This window comes from Nipponia nippon, unplaced genomic scaffold (genome assembly GCF_047370975.1).
Source record: "Nipponia nippon isolate SJK-2023a ecotype South Korea unplaced genomic scaffold, ASM4737097v1 scaffold_5, whole genome shotgun sequence".
In the NCBI taxonomy this organism is placed as follows: domain Eukaryota; kingdom Metazoa; phylum Chordata; class Aves; order Pelecaniformes; family Threskiornithidae; genus Nipponia; species Nipponia nippon.
Genome location: NW_028262369.1, coordinates 18,663,547 through 18,685,455, shown reverse-complemented (window position 1 = coordinate 18,685,455; position 21,909 = coordinate 18,663,547). Strand labels below are relative to the sequence as shown.

The 21,909-nt window shown below is 51.2% G+C and overlaps 1 protein-coding gene across 1 annotated transcript in view; it reads right to left on the bottom strand.

Annotated features, from left to right (window-relative positions):
- Positions 1–3,657: 3,657 nt before the first annotated feature.
- The window catches only part of HS3ST4 (heparan sulfate-glucosamine 3-sulfotransferase 4), a 68,381-nt gene continuing 50,129 nt past the window's right edge, over positions 3,658–21,909 (bottom strand). Inside the window, exon 2 of the mRNA XM_087734037.1 lies at positions 3,658–7,879. Within this exon, the coding sequence (XP_087590163.1) occupies positions 7,243–7,879 (637 nt within the window). The 3' untranslated portion in view covers positions 3,658–7,242. The remainder of the gene's footprint in view (positions 7,880–21,909) is intronic.

Here is a 21,909-nt window from a genome sequence, read left to right as displayed (position 1 = left end):
TTTCCCATGATACAGTGAAATTTCTTCATGGGCAGATAGTCAGAGTAGAGTCCATTACACTCCACAGTTTTTGCCTTGAAACATAAATAGCTGCATATCATATAAGTGTTTGTTATGAGGAAATGCGTATGCTAGAAAAAGTTAGACATTAAATCATTATTTCATGCAGAAAGATATTGCTGAAGGGAGAGGATTACTTACTATATTAATTCTGTCCTTCAGCTACCCGTACATCTCTCTGCACATAATGACTTTAGTCACAAAATGTATTGTGGAAACAATCCTGGTTCCTCTCAACTCCGATTTCCTCGGAGACTGCGCATGCAGTGCACCCTCCCTCCCGGCCCCGTGCCCAGGTACAGCACAGGGGGCAGCGGGGCAGCAGGGGCAGTGGGGCAGCCCCCATCCCAGGCAGCCCACCCCACAGCAAAGTGCAGGAGGGGTCTGCAGGAGGGCCCTCCATCCTGCCTCTGAGGATGGGGAGAGGGGAGAGGATCCAGCGGCTGTGGGCCCTTTCCTTCCCTGCACAGCTGCTGGGGGATGGGGGATGCCCACCTCCATCCAAGGGGCTCCTCAGCTGCACTGAGGCAATGTCCACCCTAACCATGAGCCAACAAACCAGCCTTCCTTTGCCAACACAGGAGTCAAGCACAGGCTTCACAGCTTGTCCTGCAGCACAGTGAGTTAGCAGCAAATAAATGTTGTCTTCACAGTGGCTGAGGTCTCTTAGCTGTGCACAGCCCCTGCTGCCCCCACTGCCACGGCTGCCAGCCTGGCACAGGGCAAAGCCCCGGCCCTGGTCCTCTGAGGGTGCTGGATCCCACCGAGTTCCTTTGCTGGGCTGCCTGGCAGATCCTCTCTGACACAGGTGAGATGTGTCCTACCCCACCCCGAGCAGCCATGGGGCTGGACGCTGGCAGTATGGGGAGCTCTCTGCATTATTCTGCAAAGCCCCAATGTCTTTCTCCTCTGCCATCCTAGAGCATCACTAGGTTAGAGCAGAAATTTCTGTTAATCTGTAGGTAAATCCTTGCATGGAGAAACCTTCTGATCTGGCAGCCTCTGTCCTTGCATTGGGTATATATGGGCAAGTGCTTGTATCTATTGGGCTATTATTAGACCTTGTGTTACACCTAAAAATTTCCAAAATATCCCTGTTGGTGGTGTAAAGTAATACTGAAGTGACTCTCAAATTATTTCTTCTGATTCCAAGTCTTTTACCTGAAGTCGGAAGAGCTTCTTAAAAGGCATCAAGAATTTTCTAATCAGTTTTGGTTTTTTTTTTTCCGGCAAGTGACTCACAGAGGGATAGTTTCTGAGGTCAGCAAAACCAAAAAAAACGTGAGCAAAAGGCACCATGAAAGCTGGGGAGGTGAGAGCATCGGTTTGTTTTGATGCTTCTGCCTGGAACAACTGGGACGTCGCAGCTTGTTGGCACAGGGCGCAAAAGCCACTGCACTGCACTGCACGGGGGTCACAGGCACCCGGCGCCGTGCCAAGGAGGCAGTGGCAGAGGGCAAGGGGCTGGAAAAAGGAGTTTATTCATGCTGACAAAGCTATAACAGGTCATTGTGGGTTTGCAACCTGGGCAGCTAAATAATCCCTGTGTTGCTCTCCTCCAAGGCTCGGGTGTCAGAGAAAAACTCTTTGTTCCAGTATGTGAAAGCTGATGGCTGGAGCTCTTGCCTGATGCTCTGGTTTCCTGTATTTGCTGATGTAAGTGCAGAAAGCTCAGTGCTACACACAGGATAGGGAAAAGCAGTAAGCAACAGGGTCTTATATCACCATCTAGCATGTCATCCTTATTCAAAGGGCTCTGTTTGAAACCTGGCATCGGCATATACAGAACATGTTGCATCTTTGCTGGTACCTCTTCAATCTGGTTTGCAAGGCATCCTGGAGGATGTGACCTTGGAAGGCAGGTGGAATATTGAACCTGCATAGTAAGAGTATCTCCGCATCAGTGGCAGCCTGTTGGGTACAGGGCAGTTAATAAATAATGAGGATGTCAAAGATAACAGCAGGGAAGTGGGAGCAGGTAACAGCTTTGCAGCCAGCTTTCTGACAGCCGCCTGGCAACGTCCAATTAAGAGGCGCGCACCGCCGTTCAGCCCAGCGCGGAGTGTGTCCGGCACCAGGACCGGGGGTGTTGAGATGCTGGCACCAGGGCAGCCTGCAGCACTGTGTTTGCAGCACACACTCCTAAAGGCGGAGGGAGCAGGCAAATGCTTTGCAGAGCTGTGTGGGTCTTCTGGGGAGCAAATCCCTGGAGGAAGAGGAAAGGCACCTGGCTATGGCACTGGAGAGGCAAAACGGCAGTGGATTGCTGGGAGGAGTGACACTCGCTGGCCCAACATGAAGGGGTGTGCAAAGGATGGTGAAGCCCTGCATGGAGCAGGGGAAGGAGACATTGCAAGAGACGGCTGGATCAGCTAAATGCAGGACTTCCTTTCTCAGGGCTTGCAAGAGAGGAGCACATTGGCCCTGGCCTCATGCCGAGGTGCAAGCACTGCCAGGGCAGCTTCTCAGGACTACAGCCCCTGCTCACACAGGTGTTTCTTTTAAGGGTTGCATTATATCATGCCACAATTCAAATATTAGGAATCTGACTATATTTGAGGTGTAATTGATCTTCTGACTTTTTAAACATCTGGTAAGAGGGGACTACTTTCCAAACAGCAAAATCTACACCAAAATGATCTTGATTTGAATAATAAGTATTCCATCCTTGTTTGGTAAATATACCCAGTGTTAATGGTGCTTAATGGTGCTTGTAATTGGTGTCTAAAGTTATTTAAAAGTAAATTTACTAGAAAATAATTAGCAATTTTATAGTTCACTACTTCCTAATTTTGTTGATAAAAGTTTTTCAGTGGTTTTTATCAGATGACACAATAGGGCTTTGCTGTGAAATAGCTTTTTTCAAACTAGCAGGAAATTGTGGGCACAAAATAAGATAGAAAAATTTTCCCCCTAATTTCTTTGCCTGGCAGCCAGCCCTCTCACTCCTTTTATTACGCACTGATTTATCCTTAATCAGCAGCAAGTGAAACATCCCAGGCATTGCTTGGGGATTTGTTCTTTGTGACCTTGGGCGATGCACCCCAAGCTGTGAGGCCAGTGAGGAAATCTGTGCCCCACTGCAGGGACACGTCCTGCTGTCCCCCACTGCTGGGACAAGCCTGCTGTCCCCCACCACAAGGACAATCCTACTGTCCCCAGTGCTGGGTCTGGGGGGCCGGTGGATGGTCCCTGCCTGCAGAGGAGAGCAGTGGTTGTACTCTCCATGGGTCCCTGACCTGATCCCATGCAGGACATCTCTGGGGACACTGCTCATCAGGCTGGAAACCCCTCCATGCCTGGGACCCTGCAGGTTGAGTGCTGGCCCGGGCAGTCCTGATCCTGGTCCTGGTCTGGTCCTGGTCCTGGTCCTGGCTGCGGCATGCGCCTTCCCCCGGCCCTTTTGGCACCACTGGGACCGCATCCCATGGAGCAGGTCGGGGCGGCCGCTTAGGGTGGACTGGCTGATGGTGGGTCACGGCCAGCACCCACCACAGGTCTGCTGCTCGCAGGGTGTTGGTGCTGCTGGGGGGTGCTGGGAGAAATGGAGCAGAGAAATGCGGCTGCTACAATGTTTTATTGTTTAGTGCTGTGGGTTCAAGTGTTCAGTTCAGGATTTTCATATTGTTCAGGTACAGAGTGACACGGACAGACAGAGACGCATTTGGGAGTAGGCGACAGCACAGCAGTTTGGTTTCAGAAAAGACTAACTCCATTTCCAGTCTCTGAACCATGAAGTACCAGCTTTTCCAGAACAATGAATCACCCAGTCTGTGTATAAAATTAAATATAATTTATGTTTTGCTAATTGAAATCAAATACAAAATTCAATTTCCTGTGTATTCTAATGCTGACATTTGAATAGTTTAAAAAAAAAGTGTTATTAACCTGACTCCCTCTTGTTTGGCAGGCCACTCTCTGGCCAGATAGAAAATAATTCCCCTGTCAAGCCCCTGCATTAGCACAGCAGACACAGGGTACATTTCAGAAAAACAGAAAAGATTATATCCCCCCCGTGCTGCCCGTGCCCCCAGCCCGTCCCCAGGGCGGCTGGCACGTCCCTGCTCCCTTCCAGCACTGCGAAGGGCCCAGTGGCACTGTGGCGGTGCGCAGGGAGGCAGGGGGTCCTGTCCCACCATGCTGGGGTGTTGGTGTCCGCAGGGCAGCCGCTCAGGGGTGGAGGAGCGTGGCTGCCTCTCCATGCCAGGTGCGTGGCGGCTCCTCCCAAGCTGGAGATTACAGCCAATACAAAAAATAAACCTCTGAATATATGGCAGAAAGAATGGGAGTGAGAGTTCAGGGCTGGTGGGCGAGGCACAGGCAGGCCCAGCACCTCCCGTGGCCAGACGTACTTCTGTAAACCATCGGGTGGCCCCTCCTGGGGGGGCCAGGGGGCCAGGCCCGGCTGCGCCCTGCTCTGGGAGCCCTCCTCTGGGAGCCCTCCTCGGGGAGCCCTTCTCTGGGAGCCCTGCTCCAGGGCCTTGTTCCAGCTGCAGGACTGAGCCCCAGGCACGACTGTGCTTCGTCCCAGTGCAGAATGGATGCTTCTGCCTGGCCCAGCCACACGCCATGACTTCCCCAACAGGGTTCTTCATTGGGTTGTAATTCTCAGACAAAGACGTGTTTTTGGATCTCCTGTCCCTCCAGTGGTGGGCACGATGAGAAGAGTGATGGTGGCTTGATGGCAGCTGGGGACCAGAGGCTCTTCCTGGGAGAAGGTTGCCTGAGCTGCCCAGGGAGACATGGGGCAGCACTCAGACCAGACCAGACGAAGGCTGGAGTGTGCAGGGAAGCCTGCTGGGTGGGGATGCCCTCAGGGGCTCTTTCAAGCTCAAGGAGACCTTGCTTGGAGAAAAACTGCTCCTGTTTAAGCTGTCGATGGGGGCTGAGAGAGTCCAAGCTTTGGCCATGGAGGCGATGCACGGTGCCATGCTGATGGCCATAACAACTGCAGTCAGGCACAGCTGCCAACCTGCCCGGTCCCGGTGACGCCATGAGCTGGACCGTGTTCCCCCACAGCCAAGCCCCTCTGGCAGGCACCAGGGCCACTGGTCCCACCATCTCCACTGGCAGGCTCCACTCAGCACCGTCAGGGCCAGCCCACCATGGCGTTGGGGCTGCAGCACGCTGGGAACAGGGAAAAATTTCTGAATATCTCTTTGGTGAGGAGCCTGGACACTGGGCCTTGATGAGCCCCTCATCCTCCAGCTGAATCCATCAAGCAGTTTGCACCAAATTGTGTAACAACAGTTTTCACGTAGGAGCTGATCTGACATTTTAATAATGTGGGAAACACTGTAAAATTATTCCTATTACATACTTCCAATTTTCATGTAATAATTTTGGGATTTGTGGGTCTGTGAAAAACTGCGTTATGTCAGGAGCTGTTTTTAAATCTAATCAGGCTAATAGGAACTGACATGATGTTAGCAGGGACCTTGCGGTGCCCCTCCAGCATGGCCCATGGTGTAAATTTTCCAAATGGCTTCAGCTCTTTTTTCATCCAATCCAAGGCACCACCACCACTTCATGGTGTAATGAACCGCAGGACAGGCCATGAAACCCAAAGCAGGTTCAGCTTGTTACCCAACGTGACAGCGATTTCATTTGGTTAGCTGCATCAGTAGGGATTTCTTGCCACCTTAATCAAAACTGAGTCTTGGTCCTCCCACAGCGATTCTACACTGCATCTCTGCTGCCTTCCAACAGCCAGGGAGCCGGCACCAGAAAGGGGACCGGGGACTCACACACAGCTGCGCTCCACTCAGGAGGCATCCTCACCACTCATTAAACCAAAGGAGGCAGCCAGCAATATTTGAATGCCCTTAGCAATCACCCATGCAAAGGGACCATTTCAGCAGCGGTAGCTCTGCGTTTTTCCTTTTGTTCCCTCTCTTACTGTTTTTCTCTCAGTAATAGAGATAGAAACAGTGCAGCTGTGTCAAAGTGCTGCTGTCCTGTTCTCCACTGGTTCCAGCATGCAGCTGTCATCACATTGCTGGAGGATCCAGTTGGTATATGGGTTTATTCTACAGTTTCTACGAGGATTTGCAAATTTGGTTGACTTGGTCATTTCCACTAGCAAGCACATATTTTTTGCACAGAGCAGTGCTCACCCTGGGAATTAATTGCTTTTTTGTAATTCTGAAGTAAAGATGAAGGCTGCTTCCCCATTTTGCAAACCTGGCTGTCAACAGCAAGGAGCAGAGATCTCATTTTCAAGGTGCAAATGAAGGGCTGTCCCCCACGCCCCTGCCCTGCAGTCACCCCCTCAGCTCCCACCAGGAACGCCCAGCTCCAACCCATGGAGCAGGGAACAGGACGGCCTTGCCGGGCGGCACTGCACAGGCATGGGCGGCTCTGCACTGCGCCTCGGCAGCCTGGCTGGGCAGCAAGACCCTGGCTCACTCCAAGCGGGTGCCTGGGAACGGTCTTCGGTATGGCTTCCAGGAGGAGCGGGGGGCCCGGGGAGGCCCCAGTTCTGATCTCACTGAGCATCCCAGTAAAGCAGGAACAACTCTCTTCCAACAGTGGTGTTACACCCATCTGTCAGAGGAGAATCTGGCCCAGGTGTTTTGTGGCACTTGGTAAATACTAGTTTTAGTGCAACAAGTAATTGAAACGTCTGGTGCAAATGACCTTTCTGTACATATAGTTCCTTTGCAGCATAACTGGCTTTATTCCTTCCACACACAAATACCAGTGTGCATGTGAATGCACATGTCCTGAATTTACCAGATCTGATGCTGCTGTTTGGGCAAAACTAAAAGCCAGGGCAGGAGAAATGAAATCTATGGGTTTGTCCCAGTGCTGCTGGGTTTTGTGAGCCACCTTCCCACTCAGCTAGCTGTGGCAGGAGATGCTGGTCCTGCCTGCCTGGCTGCAAGGGGGACACCAGCAGCAAAATGTCGACACAAAGCATCCCATCACCCCGAGGAGCCCTCTCCTCCTCCCACCTGCCGCCTCATCCCTCAGCATCACGGGGAGAGAGCCCAAGGGCAACCCAAGGTGACATGCCACTAAGGTTTCAGAGCTGGAAACATGGGGCGGCTTTGGCTACAACCCTGACAGCGCAAGAGTCTTGCGCTCGCAAGGCTGAGCCTCTAGCCCCAAGTGAGTTTTGGGTCTCTAACAATGATTCACATCTCAAAAGAAAAGAGCTTTTTTCCTGATTTCATGGTTCTACTTATCACTTTCTTCCTGCTCCCACTGGAAATCTTGGCCCGTCATTTGGTAAAACATGACATTGAAGGGTTTGTAAAACTTCCGCAGTCTGTGAATGACATCTGGGTCTATTTTGGGGTGAGTTCGACCCTTGGACTTGCCCAAGCACCGGGGAGCACTGCTGTCCTCTGGCTTCTTTAGACAGGGGAACCCCTTGGTTTTATTAAAATAAAAATGTTTCTCTGTCACAATCCTCTTGAGGCCCAAGAAGTCCTGGACCTTGGCCATTTCCCCGGCCGGGTCAGTGATGAGCCTCTCACCACTGACAAAAAGGATTTGGGAGAGGGGGAAGTACTGGAGCCAGTTCTCCAAGTGCAGGGCGTAGATCCCGATGCGGATCGCACTCCAGGAGGCATCAATCAACCCCAGGGTCCGGTTCTTGAAGGCCAGCACCTCAAAGGTGGGGATCTCTGGCTTCTTGGAGAGCGTCTGCGTGTAGTCCGAGATGGCCCGGGTGACCGGGTTCCTCACCACCACAATCAGCTTCGTGTCCTTGGCCATACAATGAATGCGCCTAGGGGCCTCGTTGGTCACGAAGTAGCTGGGGGTCTTCTCCATGGTAATCTGGCCGTCCAGCGTCTTGGGCATCACATTCCTGTGCAGAAGCAGAGGAGGGGTGGTTAGCAAGGGGCCAGGCATGGGCGGACACCTCAGTGTCCCTCCTGCTCCCTGCAGATGTTAGTGGGACGTTCAGGAGGAGAGATGCTGCACACCTGCGGGCCCTGGGGACCAAAGCACTTCTGGCCTTGTTTCTTCTTGGACCCTGGACATGGCGGGCACCTGAAGTGTTAAATTAACCTTGGTAACACATTATACAGTCAATTCGCCATAGGCATATGTAGACAAAAGTTAATTGACAATAAACCTGTACAATACCTGTCTGTTCAGCAAGCCATCTGCTTCCATTTGCTCAATTAAGCCTATTCACTTCAGAGCCTTGTACCAGAGTGGTGCAGTTAGGATTACACAAGACCTTTTTGTTATGATGACATGCTTTTAAATGTCTCAGCTAATAAAACTTAATACAGAATAAGATCCCTTGCTTCTAGTACAATAATTAAATTTATTTACTATCTTGTGTGTGAGAAAGAATGACTTTTCTTTTATCTCTAATTCACATGCTCTGTCAATAATTAATTGCTGCTGGGTTTTGAGCTTCCTGTGCAAGCACTTTTATTAGCCAAAAGGAATTTGCCTACTGGATAAATTAGCATGTAGCAAGACTTTCCTGGATAGCATATTACCATATTGTAAAATGAAACTGCAGTGAGATAGCATTTATATCTAAGAAAATGAAGAGGTAAATGCTTGTCCCAGCTGCCCCCAGTTAAAGATTATCATAGCAAACCAGAAGGTATTAAATGAAGAGCATTACAGCCTCTTTCACACCTCCTCAGCTGCCGGGTGCTGGAGAGGCCGGAGGGCAGTGCTATGAGCACTACCCACCTCCCACTCCTGCCTGCACCGTGGCCGTGGGCAGCCCCCACCCTGCCACCGTACCCCCTGCCCTGCTGGGTTCCTCTCCAGCACCTGCTGTGTCATCTGCAGTAGAGATGCCCAGGTGGGAAACCGGCTGGGTCCCGAAAGCCATGAAATGCCCCACCTCACCCGCCGGCAGGGACCCATGCAGCCGCTGACCCGTGCAGCACAGAGGGAGAACCACTAGCCCCTGATGCCCTTCCCAGTGCCCTCTGCATGGACTGGGCGAGGTGAGACAACGCAGGAGGCCGTGGAGCCGTGTCTGCCAGAGTGCTCCCGCACAAGGCTTTCCATACCCACAGCGTACCTGTTCAAAGGTTTTACAGGCATGGTTTTGACTGCTTCATAAGTGTGTTTTAACAATATTTTTATCTTAAGTCTTTCAAATACTCGTGCCTAGGCACACCCACACGAGGCGTAGTTTGTTTAACCTCTTGTTGGCTAATTTGCCCTGAAGACACGGTGCCTGACGGTGCTGCTGCCTGGGAGGTAGAGGAGGAGTGGTGTTGCTGCTCCCGGGAAGCACTTGCGGCACTGGCCAAGTCTCCTGCAGCAGATACGGAGGACAGAGATGCTCAGGGTCTTGCAGGATTATCCCTTCATAACACAACTATTTTTAGTACAAACATATGGTGAGGAAACAATGTGAATAGGCTGAAAATGGTTCTGTAAGAGCACCTTGGGCACCGGCGACCGCAGCGATGCTGACGTCAAACCGCTGAGCCCCGGGAAACAGCCATTTCAGGAATTACGCAGCTGAAGACTGCAAGCAGAAGTGGCTTGTCAGGCAAGGCCCAGCTAAATTTGCCTGTCAGTGTTGCCTCATATTTGTGACTGCTAAATGCAGGCTTGCTTTAAACCTCCCCGTAATTTGTGTATATATTGCTGGTGTAATCCATCCAACGGGGCTTGTTTTGCCAAGGTGCTGCTGGAGGAGGTGCCAGGTCTCCTGTCAAGGCAAGAGCGAAGCGGGGTTTGGTGCTGCCACAGGGCTGCTCATGCCTTCAGCATTTTTGGGTGAAGAGGACAGCAGGGTCCTATGGCTCCCCCTCACCTGCAGTCAGCATCTGTCCTGTTGAAAGATCTCTAGTTGAGTCCTGACAATGGGGGTTTGTAGGGGAGCAGGGCTGCAGGACTCCAGCTGACCCATTTCAGGGCCAGCACACTGGTGGCCATGTCCTGCCAAGTTACTCATCCCTCCAGCATCATGTCCCACGAGAGCTGCCTTCCTGAAGCGGTAGGGTGTCTGCAGTCCTGTCTGCTGCCCAGAGCACTTTGGTGCTTTGACTCTGCCTTACGTCAGCTGTCTAAGTAGCAGTGATGTGCAAGGAGCAAGGATTAGTCAGAATGATGCATCTTGAGGTATTTTATCTTAAGAAAAGCCTGAACAAATTAAGAGGGATGCAAGCACTTGGGGACTGCAGATGCTGCAGAATTACAGACTGGCTTTCCTGGGGGGGGATGTGGCACCCTGATTTAACAGCCCTGTAGGAAGGAAGCATCTTTTATGGCTATCCACATCACAGCAAGGCCCACAGCGTGATCAGGGATTGAGTCCTCAGATGCCCACTGCTGTACAAATAGGGTGGCCTTCAGCTGAGCATGAGGTTGTTTAAAGGAGTGGTGCAAGGAAAGCGCACAGAAAATGAGACCGGGAGGTTGAGCACATGGGCAGGCAGCACTTGCCCTGAGGAAGACTGGAGCAGAAGTGCTCCCTGCTGCTCTCCGAAAGTGTATGATGGACACGAGCCCTGATGGCCAGAGCGGGGCTTCCCCTCCCCAGCACCATGTGGCACCCATGCTCCAGCTTGCCACCCCGGCTGGGGGCAGCAGCTAGCTGGGCACAGGCACCACCGGCTGCAGGGAGCAGTGGCTGGCAACCAACCCTGTAAGGGTATCCTGCCAAACTCCCAGAGCGGCACCAGGGCTCACCCGACTTCTCAGTCTCTGCATGATTCTGACCGCTGTTTGTATTCCCATGGAAATTGCATTCACTCAGCAGCACATCTCTGAGAGCGACTGGCCAAAGATAACCCTCAATTTCAGGATGTGACCCGCTGCAGAAATCTCCCAGCTGCAGAGTCCCGCTCACTGGCTTTGGCAGGCGCTGCCTTTGCATGCACAGCGAGCTTGCAGCGCACCAGTCATTTCTGTGTTGCCCACAAAATACAAGTGTGGCTGTGTAAAATTTCCTGTTTCATTTTTTTTATTTTTTTAAATATTGCTTAACAAACTTGGAACTGAAACGCTAAAACTTCTGCACGGAAATTAGGTCTTGGTCTTAATGTGACAGAGCAGTGAAAGGAAGGAGGAGAGCTGGCGTGCTGAAAGGGAGGAGGGCTGGCAGCTGCTGAGGGCTGCCATAGGCAGCACCGCTCTGTGCGGCTGCTCTCGCAGACCGGGTGCTGATTGCCGGCGGTGGACGAGGGGGAGCGATCCACCTCCAGCAAGGGCGAGGGCCACAATCACGGGGTGTCCATTCCCCATAGCAGCACCAGACACCCTGGGCCCAGCCTTGCAGGTGCAACTCGCTGGCAGGACCCAGCACTGAGCCCATGCCAGCAGCCAATGCAGCAAGCTAAACTATCTTATAAAAGCTGTTTAGAGAAATGACACTGAAGAGCAGGCCAGCAAGGACCTCTGAACAATGACTCCATTTCCCTGCTACCAGGATCTCTCTTTGGATCAAGTGTTTTTCTCTGAACACACTCAGCTGCAGGGGCTCAATCACTCCCCACCATCACCACCTTCTGCTGCACTCACTACTTGCCTGGAGAGGCACGAGCAGCACAGTGATATTGCTGTCTGTGGTTCTCCCCCCGACGTCCGATCTAGCCCTATCCTGGCAGGGTGCTTGCAGCGTTGCCATCTCCCTCCTGCTGCTGCATCATTTGTCATCCACCCAGATGCCAGGAGGCAACACCGCTCCTGGCTGTGCTGGCTGTGCTGGCTGATGTTTAGCCATTGCAGTCATCTGCATGTTGCAACCTGCTCCTCCAGTGAGCATGACTCAGGTGTGGTGCTACATTGGTCTTGCCAGGCTCCAGTCCTTGGGGCAGCATCTGGCACTGGAAACTACTTTGGCAGTTTCCAGCCCTGTTGGGATGAGCACTGCACACAGACAGAGCCACAATCCCTGCCCTGAAGAGCTTCCAGAAGAAGAACGGGACCCTGTGAGGAGGAGTGGCAGCCAAGCTGCAGGAGCCAGCACCTGTGGCTGTCCTGGGGCTGTGCAGTTGGCCTCAGAGAACATGTGGAGGAGTGAGGCAAAGAACTGAGACCAGGGGAATAAAGGTGCTTCCAATCCAGTGACTTTGCCCAGGGCGCTCCCCGAACAGGTTTCTATTGAAGCATTAATTACCCAAATCAATGTGTTACTCTTCTGTTCCTTGCTCCACAAAATAGTTATTTTATCATCAGTTATAACTAGTAATTTGTATGCATTTCCTTTTTAACGGATTCCATCACAAGCTAGCTGCAGACCACGTTTTACCCTGCTGCTTGCTGTCCTGTGCTAACACCCAGAGCACCTCCAGAGTACCAGAGCTGCCAGCCCCCAATGACTAGAGGTGCTGCAGCCTGGGTGGTGGCTGGGAGTTTTCCTGCCAGGTCGCCTGTCTCTGATACCAGTCAGTAATGGGAGTCCCCGAGGAAGGACCGAGAATCTCTCAACCAGCTATGGGATTACTCTGCTCATGCTCCTTTCCTCCTGATTCCTAACACTGAAGATTTGATGAAGTCCTGAAGCAGAAGCTTTTAATATTGCTTCCCAGTCTCTGTAGTTAGTGGCAACTCTAGATATGGTTAACATGCACAGACCTGTCCAGTCCCTCCTGTGTCTTGCTAAATTCTGTGCTCAAAGACATCAAGCAGCAACAGGGTCCATGGACTCATCGCTCAGTGCTCGAGCAGTGTTTGTCCTTCGTGCTGGCTCTGTATTTACTGCTGTCCTGCTCTGTGAGGATGGGAGAACGGAGCTCTCTGCCTTCTCCCTTTATCTCGACCTTCATTTTATACCATGGTAAAGCTCGAAAGGGCTAGACCAGCTCTGATGCTCCCTTTGCCAGCAAGGTCTCAGTTCACAACAGGTTCTCCCAAAGCATCCTTTCCATATTCTGAGCGGGGATGAGGCTCTGGGGAGGCTGACCTGGGGCTGTCGTTACTGCTCCCACTGCTGCTGCTGGGAGCTTGGATCAGTGCTTTAAGACAAGAGGGTCAAATGCGACCAACGGCATTGCAGTGAACTTGTGGTACGTGGCACTACAGGGAACGGGAAGAGGCAGCTCTGATTTTTGAGTGAAGAGGGCATCACCTGAGACAGCAGTGGCCTGGATAACAGGAGAAGCAGCAGCGTGTAGAAGTCCTTCTACCTTGCAAATGGTGCTGGACTGCCAGGCAAGCACAAAACATCATTACGCCGTGGTGTTCAATTATCCTGACACCCGCGCAGCAGCAATGCACACTTGTTTGTGCTGTCTTGAACAAGATAAGCTGTTTTCCTATGCAATTGTCTAAGCAGAAGGAGGGACCAACACAGGCAGAATTGGCTGGTGTATGCTCCTCTGAGTCAGACACCCTGGCAGCATGCAGCAGGCTGTCAAATGTCAAAATGTGGTGATTATGAGATGCTAAAAGCTCTGCTGGACTACAGACTCTCAGACAATAGGGCTCGAGGGGACCATTGCCATAGTCAGCTCTGACCCTCTGCATCGCACAGGCAGACCTGCCCTGGGCCACCCACACGGCTGCCTCCACCAGCACCTCTGCTCTGCAGCAAAGAGCTCCGGGGAGCCGAGGGGCCAGGCGGCCCTGGGGTAGCTCCCGGGGTTGGTTAACACCACTCGCTGCTACTTAGCGCCTCGGCTGCAGTGTGAATTGGTCTAGCCGCAGCCACTGGCTTATTCGTTTTTTATAATACATCTTTGTATCTGCTTTCTCTCCTAGCTGACAAGATGCTGTTCTGCAAATAAGCGCCTGTGGACTCTCAAACTAAAATCTCAGAGCAAATGGGGGCTGGCTGGGCCCCTGCCCCTTGTGCCGAAGCTCTGGGTGTGCAATCAGACCAGAGGGTGTAACTAATGGTGTTTGTGCTGCATTTGCTCCTGCTCCCCCCAACCAGCATCTCCCTGGCACTGCGAGCTGTCTGCAGCTCCTTGGACATTTGGGCAGGTTCCCAAGGACCCAGTGCTTGCACAAGCCTTTGTTTGCTTTGTATTAGGGATTGTGTCTGTGATTTGTGTGTTGTTAGATGTCAGTGCTTTAAGAGATGAAAATTCATCAGAATTCTGAGGAGGTACTGCTGCTCTCCTTCACGCACCCCGCCGCTCCTGCCCATCCCACCGCTGGCAGGGCTGGGTAACCAGGAGCGGGGTTCCCTCTCCTTCCAGGCACTGCCATGCCATGGCAATAGCCCCTTCACAGACAGTTTTGTAAACAAGAATTTTGGTCCCCTCTGCTCTAGGGTCAGGGCAAGAATCGTCTTGCCTTTAATATTATACTTAGTTAGCTTTTACTTTAAATTATGGTTTCAATAAGCTGTTGCAAAAAAAAAACTCAAACCTCTAAGCCTTTTCTCTGTGGTGGGGATGCTTCAGAAAATACACTGGAAGCAAGTTTTAGTAGCTGATGTTCAAGTATAAAACAAACACACCAGGAGTTTATAAAAGAAGCACGAACAAACTATTAATTACAATGGCCCCTTCAGATGATGTTATCACAGTAAACAGGAGCCAAGAAATTGCAGAGCTAATAATCTGAAAGTGTTGCTACATTTAAGGACTGTGTTTAATTCCATGCACAATAAAGACAAATGGATAGATAGGTTGGCACCGAGGAGAGACAGCAGGGAAGTAGCGATCAAGGAAAAGAGGAGGAAAAGCAGATTCAGCTTTTGCTGTACAGTTTTAAGGAAAACATTGAGAGCTGCAGTGCGTCCTCGAGACAACCCTGGCCCTGCAGAGCACCAGAACTACTGCAGCTCTGGGATTCACACACAGAAATGCTTTTTCCCAAAGTCTGCCTTATTTCAGAGTTACTTTCTAGGTGCTGCCGTTCTTGGGCAGGCATACAGACCGCCTCACTGAGCTCCCCCAGTAAAAAGGCAACTGTGAAGGAGGCTTGAGCCTGTCAACCCCAAGAGCCAGCACGTCCTGCGCACATCCTGCTGCACGCAATAGCTGTTGCCAAGCATGCAGCAGAGAACAATACACGGCACCGCAGGCTCCTGTTGCTGAGAATGACAAGGGCGTTAAACCTGAAGCAGCCGAGCCTCTGGCACGGTGGGAATACCCCTCAGAGCAGTTAACCTTCACAGAGCTGCCGCCATGTGCTCTGCCCTAATTGCACGCGTGCCAACAGAACACTAACCAGCTCTGCATGCTTAGGCAGGATGCAACGCTCAGAATTGTTCTCCTCCAGTGGCTGCTGCAGAGCTCTTTGCCATGCTGGGCTGGGGCTTTGCTCCTGGAGAGGACTACCTAGCCTCTTGGTCATGCTGCAGCTTTTATTGAAGCGTTTGTTTCCCTTTCGATGCCAGGCTGGTTGATGAAGAGGCACTGCCATACTGCTGACCACCTCTCCAGAGCAGCCCAGGAGATGAAGAGCTGGAACAGGACATGTCTACTCTTGGCTCTGCCACTGGTCTCTACTCACCTCCCGCCCCTCCTCTGCCTTCATCGCTACCCACCTGAAAAAGAGGGGCAATGACAACAAGCCATTTCCCCTTGGAAGGAGCTCCACCACCATACAGCATTAATGACTCCTTCACCCAGTTACGGGGACAGGCGTCATTTCTTCATGTTTGTTGGTAGCAGCATCCCTGCGCTGTGCAATGTCAAAATGAAACTTTTATTGCCATTCCTGGGCTTGAATCCAGGAATTACCTGGTCCTCACAGCAGATCATCAAATATGCGTTATTGGGTGCTTGCTTGGGATTTTCATATTTCCTTTCCTACTCATTCCCCAGTGCTGTGGCCTAGAGGCTAAGGAGGGCCAGGCTGCTCTGCCTGTCCCCCAGCACCCCCACCGCTCCTGCAGCTCCCCAATCAGACAGGGGACTCACTACCATCGCTTCTTCAAGTTTTTTTGCTCTGTGCATAAAAACACCCCCCAGCTGGTGTGCGGCGATGGGCAGGAATCTGGCTCCCGGTCTCCTCCAGTTTGTGGCAAAGGCCAGCTTTAAGCCCTCATTGGGAAAATGTGCTGTAGTAATTGTTCTTAACTGCTGGCTTCAGACAAGCTCTTTATTTTCAAAGGATACATTTTATAAATTTGTGAATTTGCATGTTGCCAAAATCCCCTTGTGGTTTATTTAAATCCAGATTATCTTGTTTATTCCTTCAGTCACAGCTGTCATTTATCTCTGTGTAGGCAGCTTGTTCACGATGTTGCAGGTTTCCTGCAATCCCACTCAAAAGGAGTCTTTGTTAACTGTGTTTTCATGCTCTCAACAAGAGAAAAAAGTTCACAGCAACTCCCAGGGCTTGGAGAACCACAGAGAAGCACAAGAATTTGCACGATTACTATCCAAAAAGAGATGATGGCCAGGATGGCCAGGTGCTGAAAGTGTGTCACCTGCCCGTGGAGCTCATCTCTGCTGCTCCTCAGTGTGGAGCAAACATCTGCTTTTGTCTTCTGAGAAGACAAACATGAAGTCATTTTCCTTTTTATTATTAACACATTCCAGTATAATTGCTTGAGCTGTCAACTGTGACCTGCCAGTAATTCAGCAGGCGTGGGACTTTCAAGGGGAGAACAGCATTGCAACTGAAGACTGCAATACGCATTAAAAGCAGAACCTATTTGCTGTAAGCCCCCAAGTCAAATCTCTTGTTGAATTTGTTCAAACATAAATTTACAGCTGAATTTACATAGGTTTAATGTTTTATAATCTTTTTGGTCTGTGAATCTATATTCAAGACTGAGTGCATTAGCTTAGAAATATTGTGCTTAACGCTGAAAATAATTTTAATCTCTCCACAGTCCAATCCTTTGCACATTACTAAACCTCAGAATCCAATCCCTTCTAATAAGAGACACAAAACTTGCATCTGTCGCTGCCTAATAGATTCATACTGCTCTAATTCACATGGCTTGCACACGTCTGTTAAAAAACATTAAACGCAAATTGTAAAACACTTTCAGAAAAGAGGGTGCCAGTTCAGACTGGGGCTAAAGCAAAACAAATCTCCCCCAGGAGACTCACCAAAACAGTTTCACAGTTTGGAAGCTGGTGTGACTGCTCCTTGTGGGAGAAGAGGGTGAACCATCCTCCTCTGTGACTTGACCTCTGCTCTTGCAGGACTTAATGCCCAAAATTAAGGGCTGCCTGGGACTGTTGGTTTCCCTCTCCAAGACAAGCAGCTTTCCTTTGTCCCAAATTTGCAAAGCCATTTGATGCCCATGCAAAACACTCATGAGGGGCAGTTTGAGATTGCAAGGACACTTCCTTGTGCTGTGCCAGCCACCTTTCCTGCCACATCCCTACCGAGCTTCTCCTGGGCCGTGCAGGACTCAGGAGCCCAGGACACTACAGCTGGATGCAGCCCCTGCCAGGGGAGTAAGGAGCAGTGGGGGTGTTGGAGCATCTTGCTGTCCTGCAGCAGGGCCAACCGTGTCCCGTCTGCATCCTCCCCTCCAGGGCCACGCACTCCCCTCCGAGGCCGGCTCCATCCCTCCCACAGCAGTGTCAGCCAGAATGGTCCTGTGTTGCCATACCAACGCAGGTGCTAACTCGGTGTTGACTAACTGCGAGCTGATCTGATCAGAGAATGGCAGCATCGAGTTGCTATGGTAACCAAAATGCCAAATTGGAAATTGTGTCAATAGCAAAGTTATCCAAGAGGAGGCAAGCATGTGCAGCAGGGCACCAGGCCTGAGCCTGGCTGGAGGATGCTCAGCAGCCCCAGCAGGCAGCTGCCTGCCCCGAGCTCCTGCTCATGGGCTGATGGAACAGCTCAGGACACCGCAGAGGCTCAGCTGCGTCCCAGGTGCCAGTCCCAAGGACCTCCATTTCATGGAGCACAGCTCCCCTGCTCCCTCCTTCCCTCTCCTGCTGCTCCGCCTCTGCTTTCCTTGCAGACATGGCCAGAGGGGCCTGGGCCTCTCGTTGCAACTAACCCCAAAGGACAGGGCTCCCCTCCGGTGACAGTGCAGGCAGCCTGGGCTCACAGGGCACCGCTGGTGCTGGCTGGGCAAGTGCCTGGAGAAAGGATGCCGCCTGTGAGCATCATCTGAGCTGCTCTCCCAGATGCTGAGGAAAATGCCTTTGGAATACAGCCTGTTTCTAATGTGATTTTTCATCATCTTGCCCAGTCTAGAGTCCAACAATCGCAATGAAAGGGATTCTGTGTCTCCACAAAATGCAAAATCTTTAACAGCTCATTGGCATGTGCTTAAGTTGGCCTGGATAAGAAGTTACTCCTGAGAGCCCGCTATTGATTCTGTCAGGGATTCAGAGGTTTTATAGGCATCGCTCAGGATCTCTTTAGTACTTGTACCTTCTTAATGGCTCTCATCGCCAATAGAACTGAAAACATCCCCCTGCGCACTGGGAAGCGGCTGAATCCTTGCCAGGAGACAGTGCTGCACTGCTGCCACGGGAGCATGGCTGCCCTCCACGGCCAGCCAGGCAAGCCTTCCAGGCAGCCCTGGGGAGAGAACCCTTCAGTGGTTCCTCCAAGGCATTTTAGGAGGTGAGGTCGACACCAGGGCTAATGAAAAAGCTGGGTGAACTTCACCCAGGAAGGCTCCTCTCCTCCTACCACTATGCAACAAAATCAGTGGGCAGCTGGCTGAGTAGCAGACAAAAATATAAATATGCTCTGATTTCACTGGGACCATCTGGCTCATGCATGATAGGCGGGTAAGAATGCTATAATCATGGAGCAGAGAACTAAGCTGATCCATTAAAGTCTTTCAGCAGAAGCAACTATGGAACCTGTATTAATCCAGCAACGCTTTGTGAACAGACATCACAAGGTTAGATCCATTCAGTTGCAATTAAAAATAACCCTCTCTGTTTAGGCTGGCTTGGATAGCTATTACAGCACTGTGTTCCCCAAAGACTCTCATGTATATAGATTGTTGATGCTCACACAATGCAATCTGAAATTATGATCTTAATGCTAAATCTTGCTTTCTTCTGTTCTTTCCTCAAGTGGTTCTCCTCTGGGATATGGCTGTTGCCTTGTTCCAAAATCCCTCGCCCATCTGACTGCACAGCTCACACACAAATTGGACAGTCTCAGATTAGACAGTGCTGCTATGATTTCACTGCCTTCCTAATGGGGTGTGCCCTTAACCACCACCTTCCTCACCAGCAGCCATGGCAAATTCACAGGGGGGTGCTAACTCCTGAGCTGCCTGCCCTGGCCCAGCAGCTCACCTAGAAACAGCCACCAGAGTTCTGCAAGCTCCTGGCACAGCCAGAAGTGCTCAGCACATCTGCACCAGTATGCACTATCTCAGGCGGCTCACAAACACAGCCCTCGGCACCACTTGGCTTTGACTGTGCAAAGCAATCTCAGTCCTGTGGATGGAGATGAGTGTTCAGTGTGACATCGTTTTACCAGGGATAAATTTGGCCCAGTCTCTCCAATTTTAGTGTAAGATTTGTTGGTCAGCACTCAGCCATGAAACAGGTTGTGAAACAGGTTGTGAAAAAGGCTGGAAATGCCTGGAAACCCCACTGCAGACAAAATTGTTTTGACTAAGCCTCACTACTGTTCTCTACAGAAGTGCTGCGATGCTATTCACTAGGAATATCTCAGTGTTGCCTACCAGATTTAATTACTGTATTAATCACAATTATAGCGAAGCAGCACTAGTCTGAGTGCCCTGCCTCTCACACACATGCTGGAACAGGGACTTGCTGACAGAGGACGAATGAGTCTTGCCTCCTTTGACTGAAGACGTTCAAGTCAAGGTAGTCCGTTTCAAGTCCAGGTTCCCCTTCAACGTACAGGTACAAGTTCCTTGAGTGCTAGCTCATTCATTTTCCACTGTCATAGGAGGAAGGGAAAAGACCAAGTCCATGAGTTGATGCAAATCCTAGGGCTGAGAAAGCACACAGCCAACCCAGAAAGAAGCATGCCCACCCTGAGGGCTGTGTGTAACCACAGCGAGCACCACACTTGAGGAAGGGTTGGTCTTGCAGAAGATGTTTAGACAGTTTGGGGGGCAGGCCCCAGGGGAAAGGAGCAGCTATTTAATGAGCAAATAAATACAAACTAGCTATGAAAAACTTGGTGTGTCCCAATACCTGTGTCTCAGTCATGGGTAGCTTGCTCTGCAAAGCGTGGGTCCTATGAAGAATGGGGGTGTTCCTGTTTCTCCTCACTCCTGTTCCCCCACCCACCCAGAAGACATGGTCAAGCCAAGGGCATCACCTGCACATCCAGGCTCTGGGGATGCACATGCTAATGCTCAGTACGGGCTGACTGCAGATAGCAGCAGAGCAGAAGGTGAGCAGGGTGGAGCACCTTCCTGACACCTGCTTGAAAAGTACCAATGCAGTTGTAGTGGGATGAAAACCTGCTGGGGGGAAATTCCTGATACAAGCAATCAAACCTCACTGTTGGTCTCTGAGATCAGCCAAACCTACTGTGCACTGCAGAGCTGTTGCCACCCAGATTGGCCTGGAGAACCAGCTGCAGCTTTTGCTTCCCCCGACTCAGGCAGGAGCAGCCCCCGAGGGGGGCCAGTACTTGGGGCTGGGCAGGGGCTCCCTCTGCCTTCCCCTTGCATGCTGGCACCCGAGCAGCGGCAAGAGGCTGGCTAAGCTGAGGCACACATACCTCTGGCTGTCCCAGTCCACTCATCAGCCTTGAGCAAGCCACAGGACTGCAGCCGTGCCTGCCCACCCACATGCCAATCCCCAACATGCCTGCAGATAAAATGGGCATGAACTACCTAAAATGCCAGTACACCTGTTGACCTATGCTTGTGGGACAGAAATCCTCTCTGAAACACTAGATCCAGCACACCTTGTTGGCAGCAGACCATCGCAGACCTTGCCTTCCCACTTGCTTGGGAAGGCCTGTTCCCGAGGTGGGAACTCGCCTGGGACACACAGCAGGATGAGCCCCAGCGCAGCCGGCCATGTCCTCCTGCCCTGAACACAGCTGGCAGGCATCTGTGCGGGACTGTGCAGGCACCCATGCGAATGTGTTTCCATCTAGCTTTGCCTTGTGATTGCTAAGTAGTACCTGTGGAAGCTTCAAGACTGTTAATAATACATGCTATTGATATTGCAGGCTATGGTTCCTGGAAAAGCCAGTTTGATGTGGAAAAGATACAGCTGAGGAAGAGAGTGCTATACACACAGTCCAGTTCACCTTAAATACTGACTTGACTCAACTGTGCAGTTCAAACCATTCCTGTTTCCCAAATACGGGCCTTTCCTGAGGCGGGTGATCATGAAAACAGAATGTTAAAATATAGTAGTATGGAGCTATACATTGTGAGGAGTCCTTTTTCCATCTTCTGGATAGTTTACTTCTACCAGGAAAAAAAGCCCTGACAATAATGGCTGCCTAAGTGAAAGGACTGCTGCTGTATCATGCTAAAAGCTTTTCAAGGAAAAACAGTAAATAAATTCCACTCTTCACATGTATCTGGATGTTATCCTAACACAGTGCCAGAGTAATAGGCGAGCCATCAACAGCTAGAAGGCTGGAAATTGTTACGGAGGGAGGACAGAGGAGCGACATCTGCAGAATAGGTTGAATAACAAAAGTAATTCTACACATTCCACTGCTGAGCTCTTGCACTACTAGCAGCCAGGGGAAAGAAGGACTCTCACCCCGCTGGCAGAAAGGTTTGACACAAAACTGCCAGTAAACGCTGCCATAGGAGCTCCTGGCTGGTCAAAGGCAGGCAGCCAGGAGCACAGTTCTTCTGCGTCTTCAAAGCTGTGCAATTACTTGTTTGATTTTTAGTTGCAGATGAGACAGGTCAGCGCAGGCCCACTGGTGCCGCAGGCAGAGCACCTGAATGCAGGGGCAGGTGGGGCGGAGGAGGACAGGGTTGTGCTGGGAGGTGACAGGCTCTCAGGGAACAGTGGATGCTGGAGGCAGAAAAAAAAAACCACCAGTCCCAAATCCCTCCATGTACACACTGCATGGTCAGATCTTCCCAATTGCATT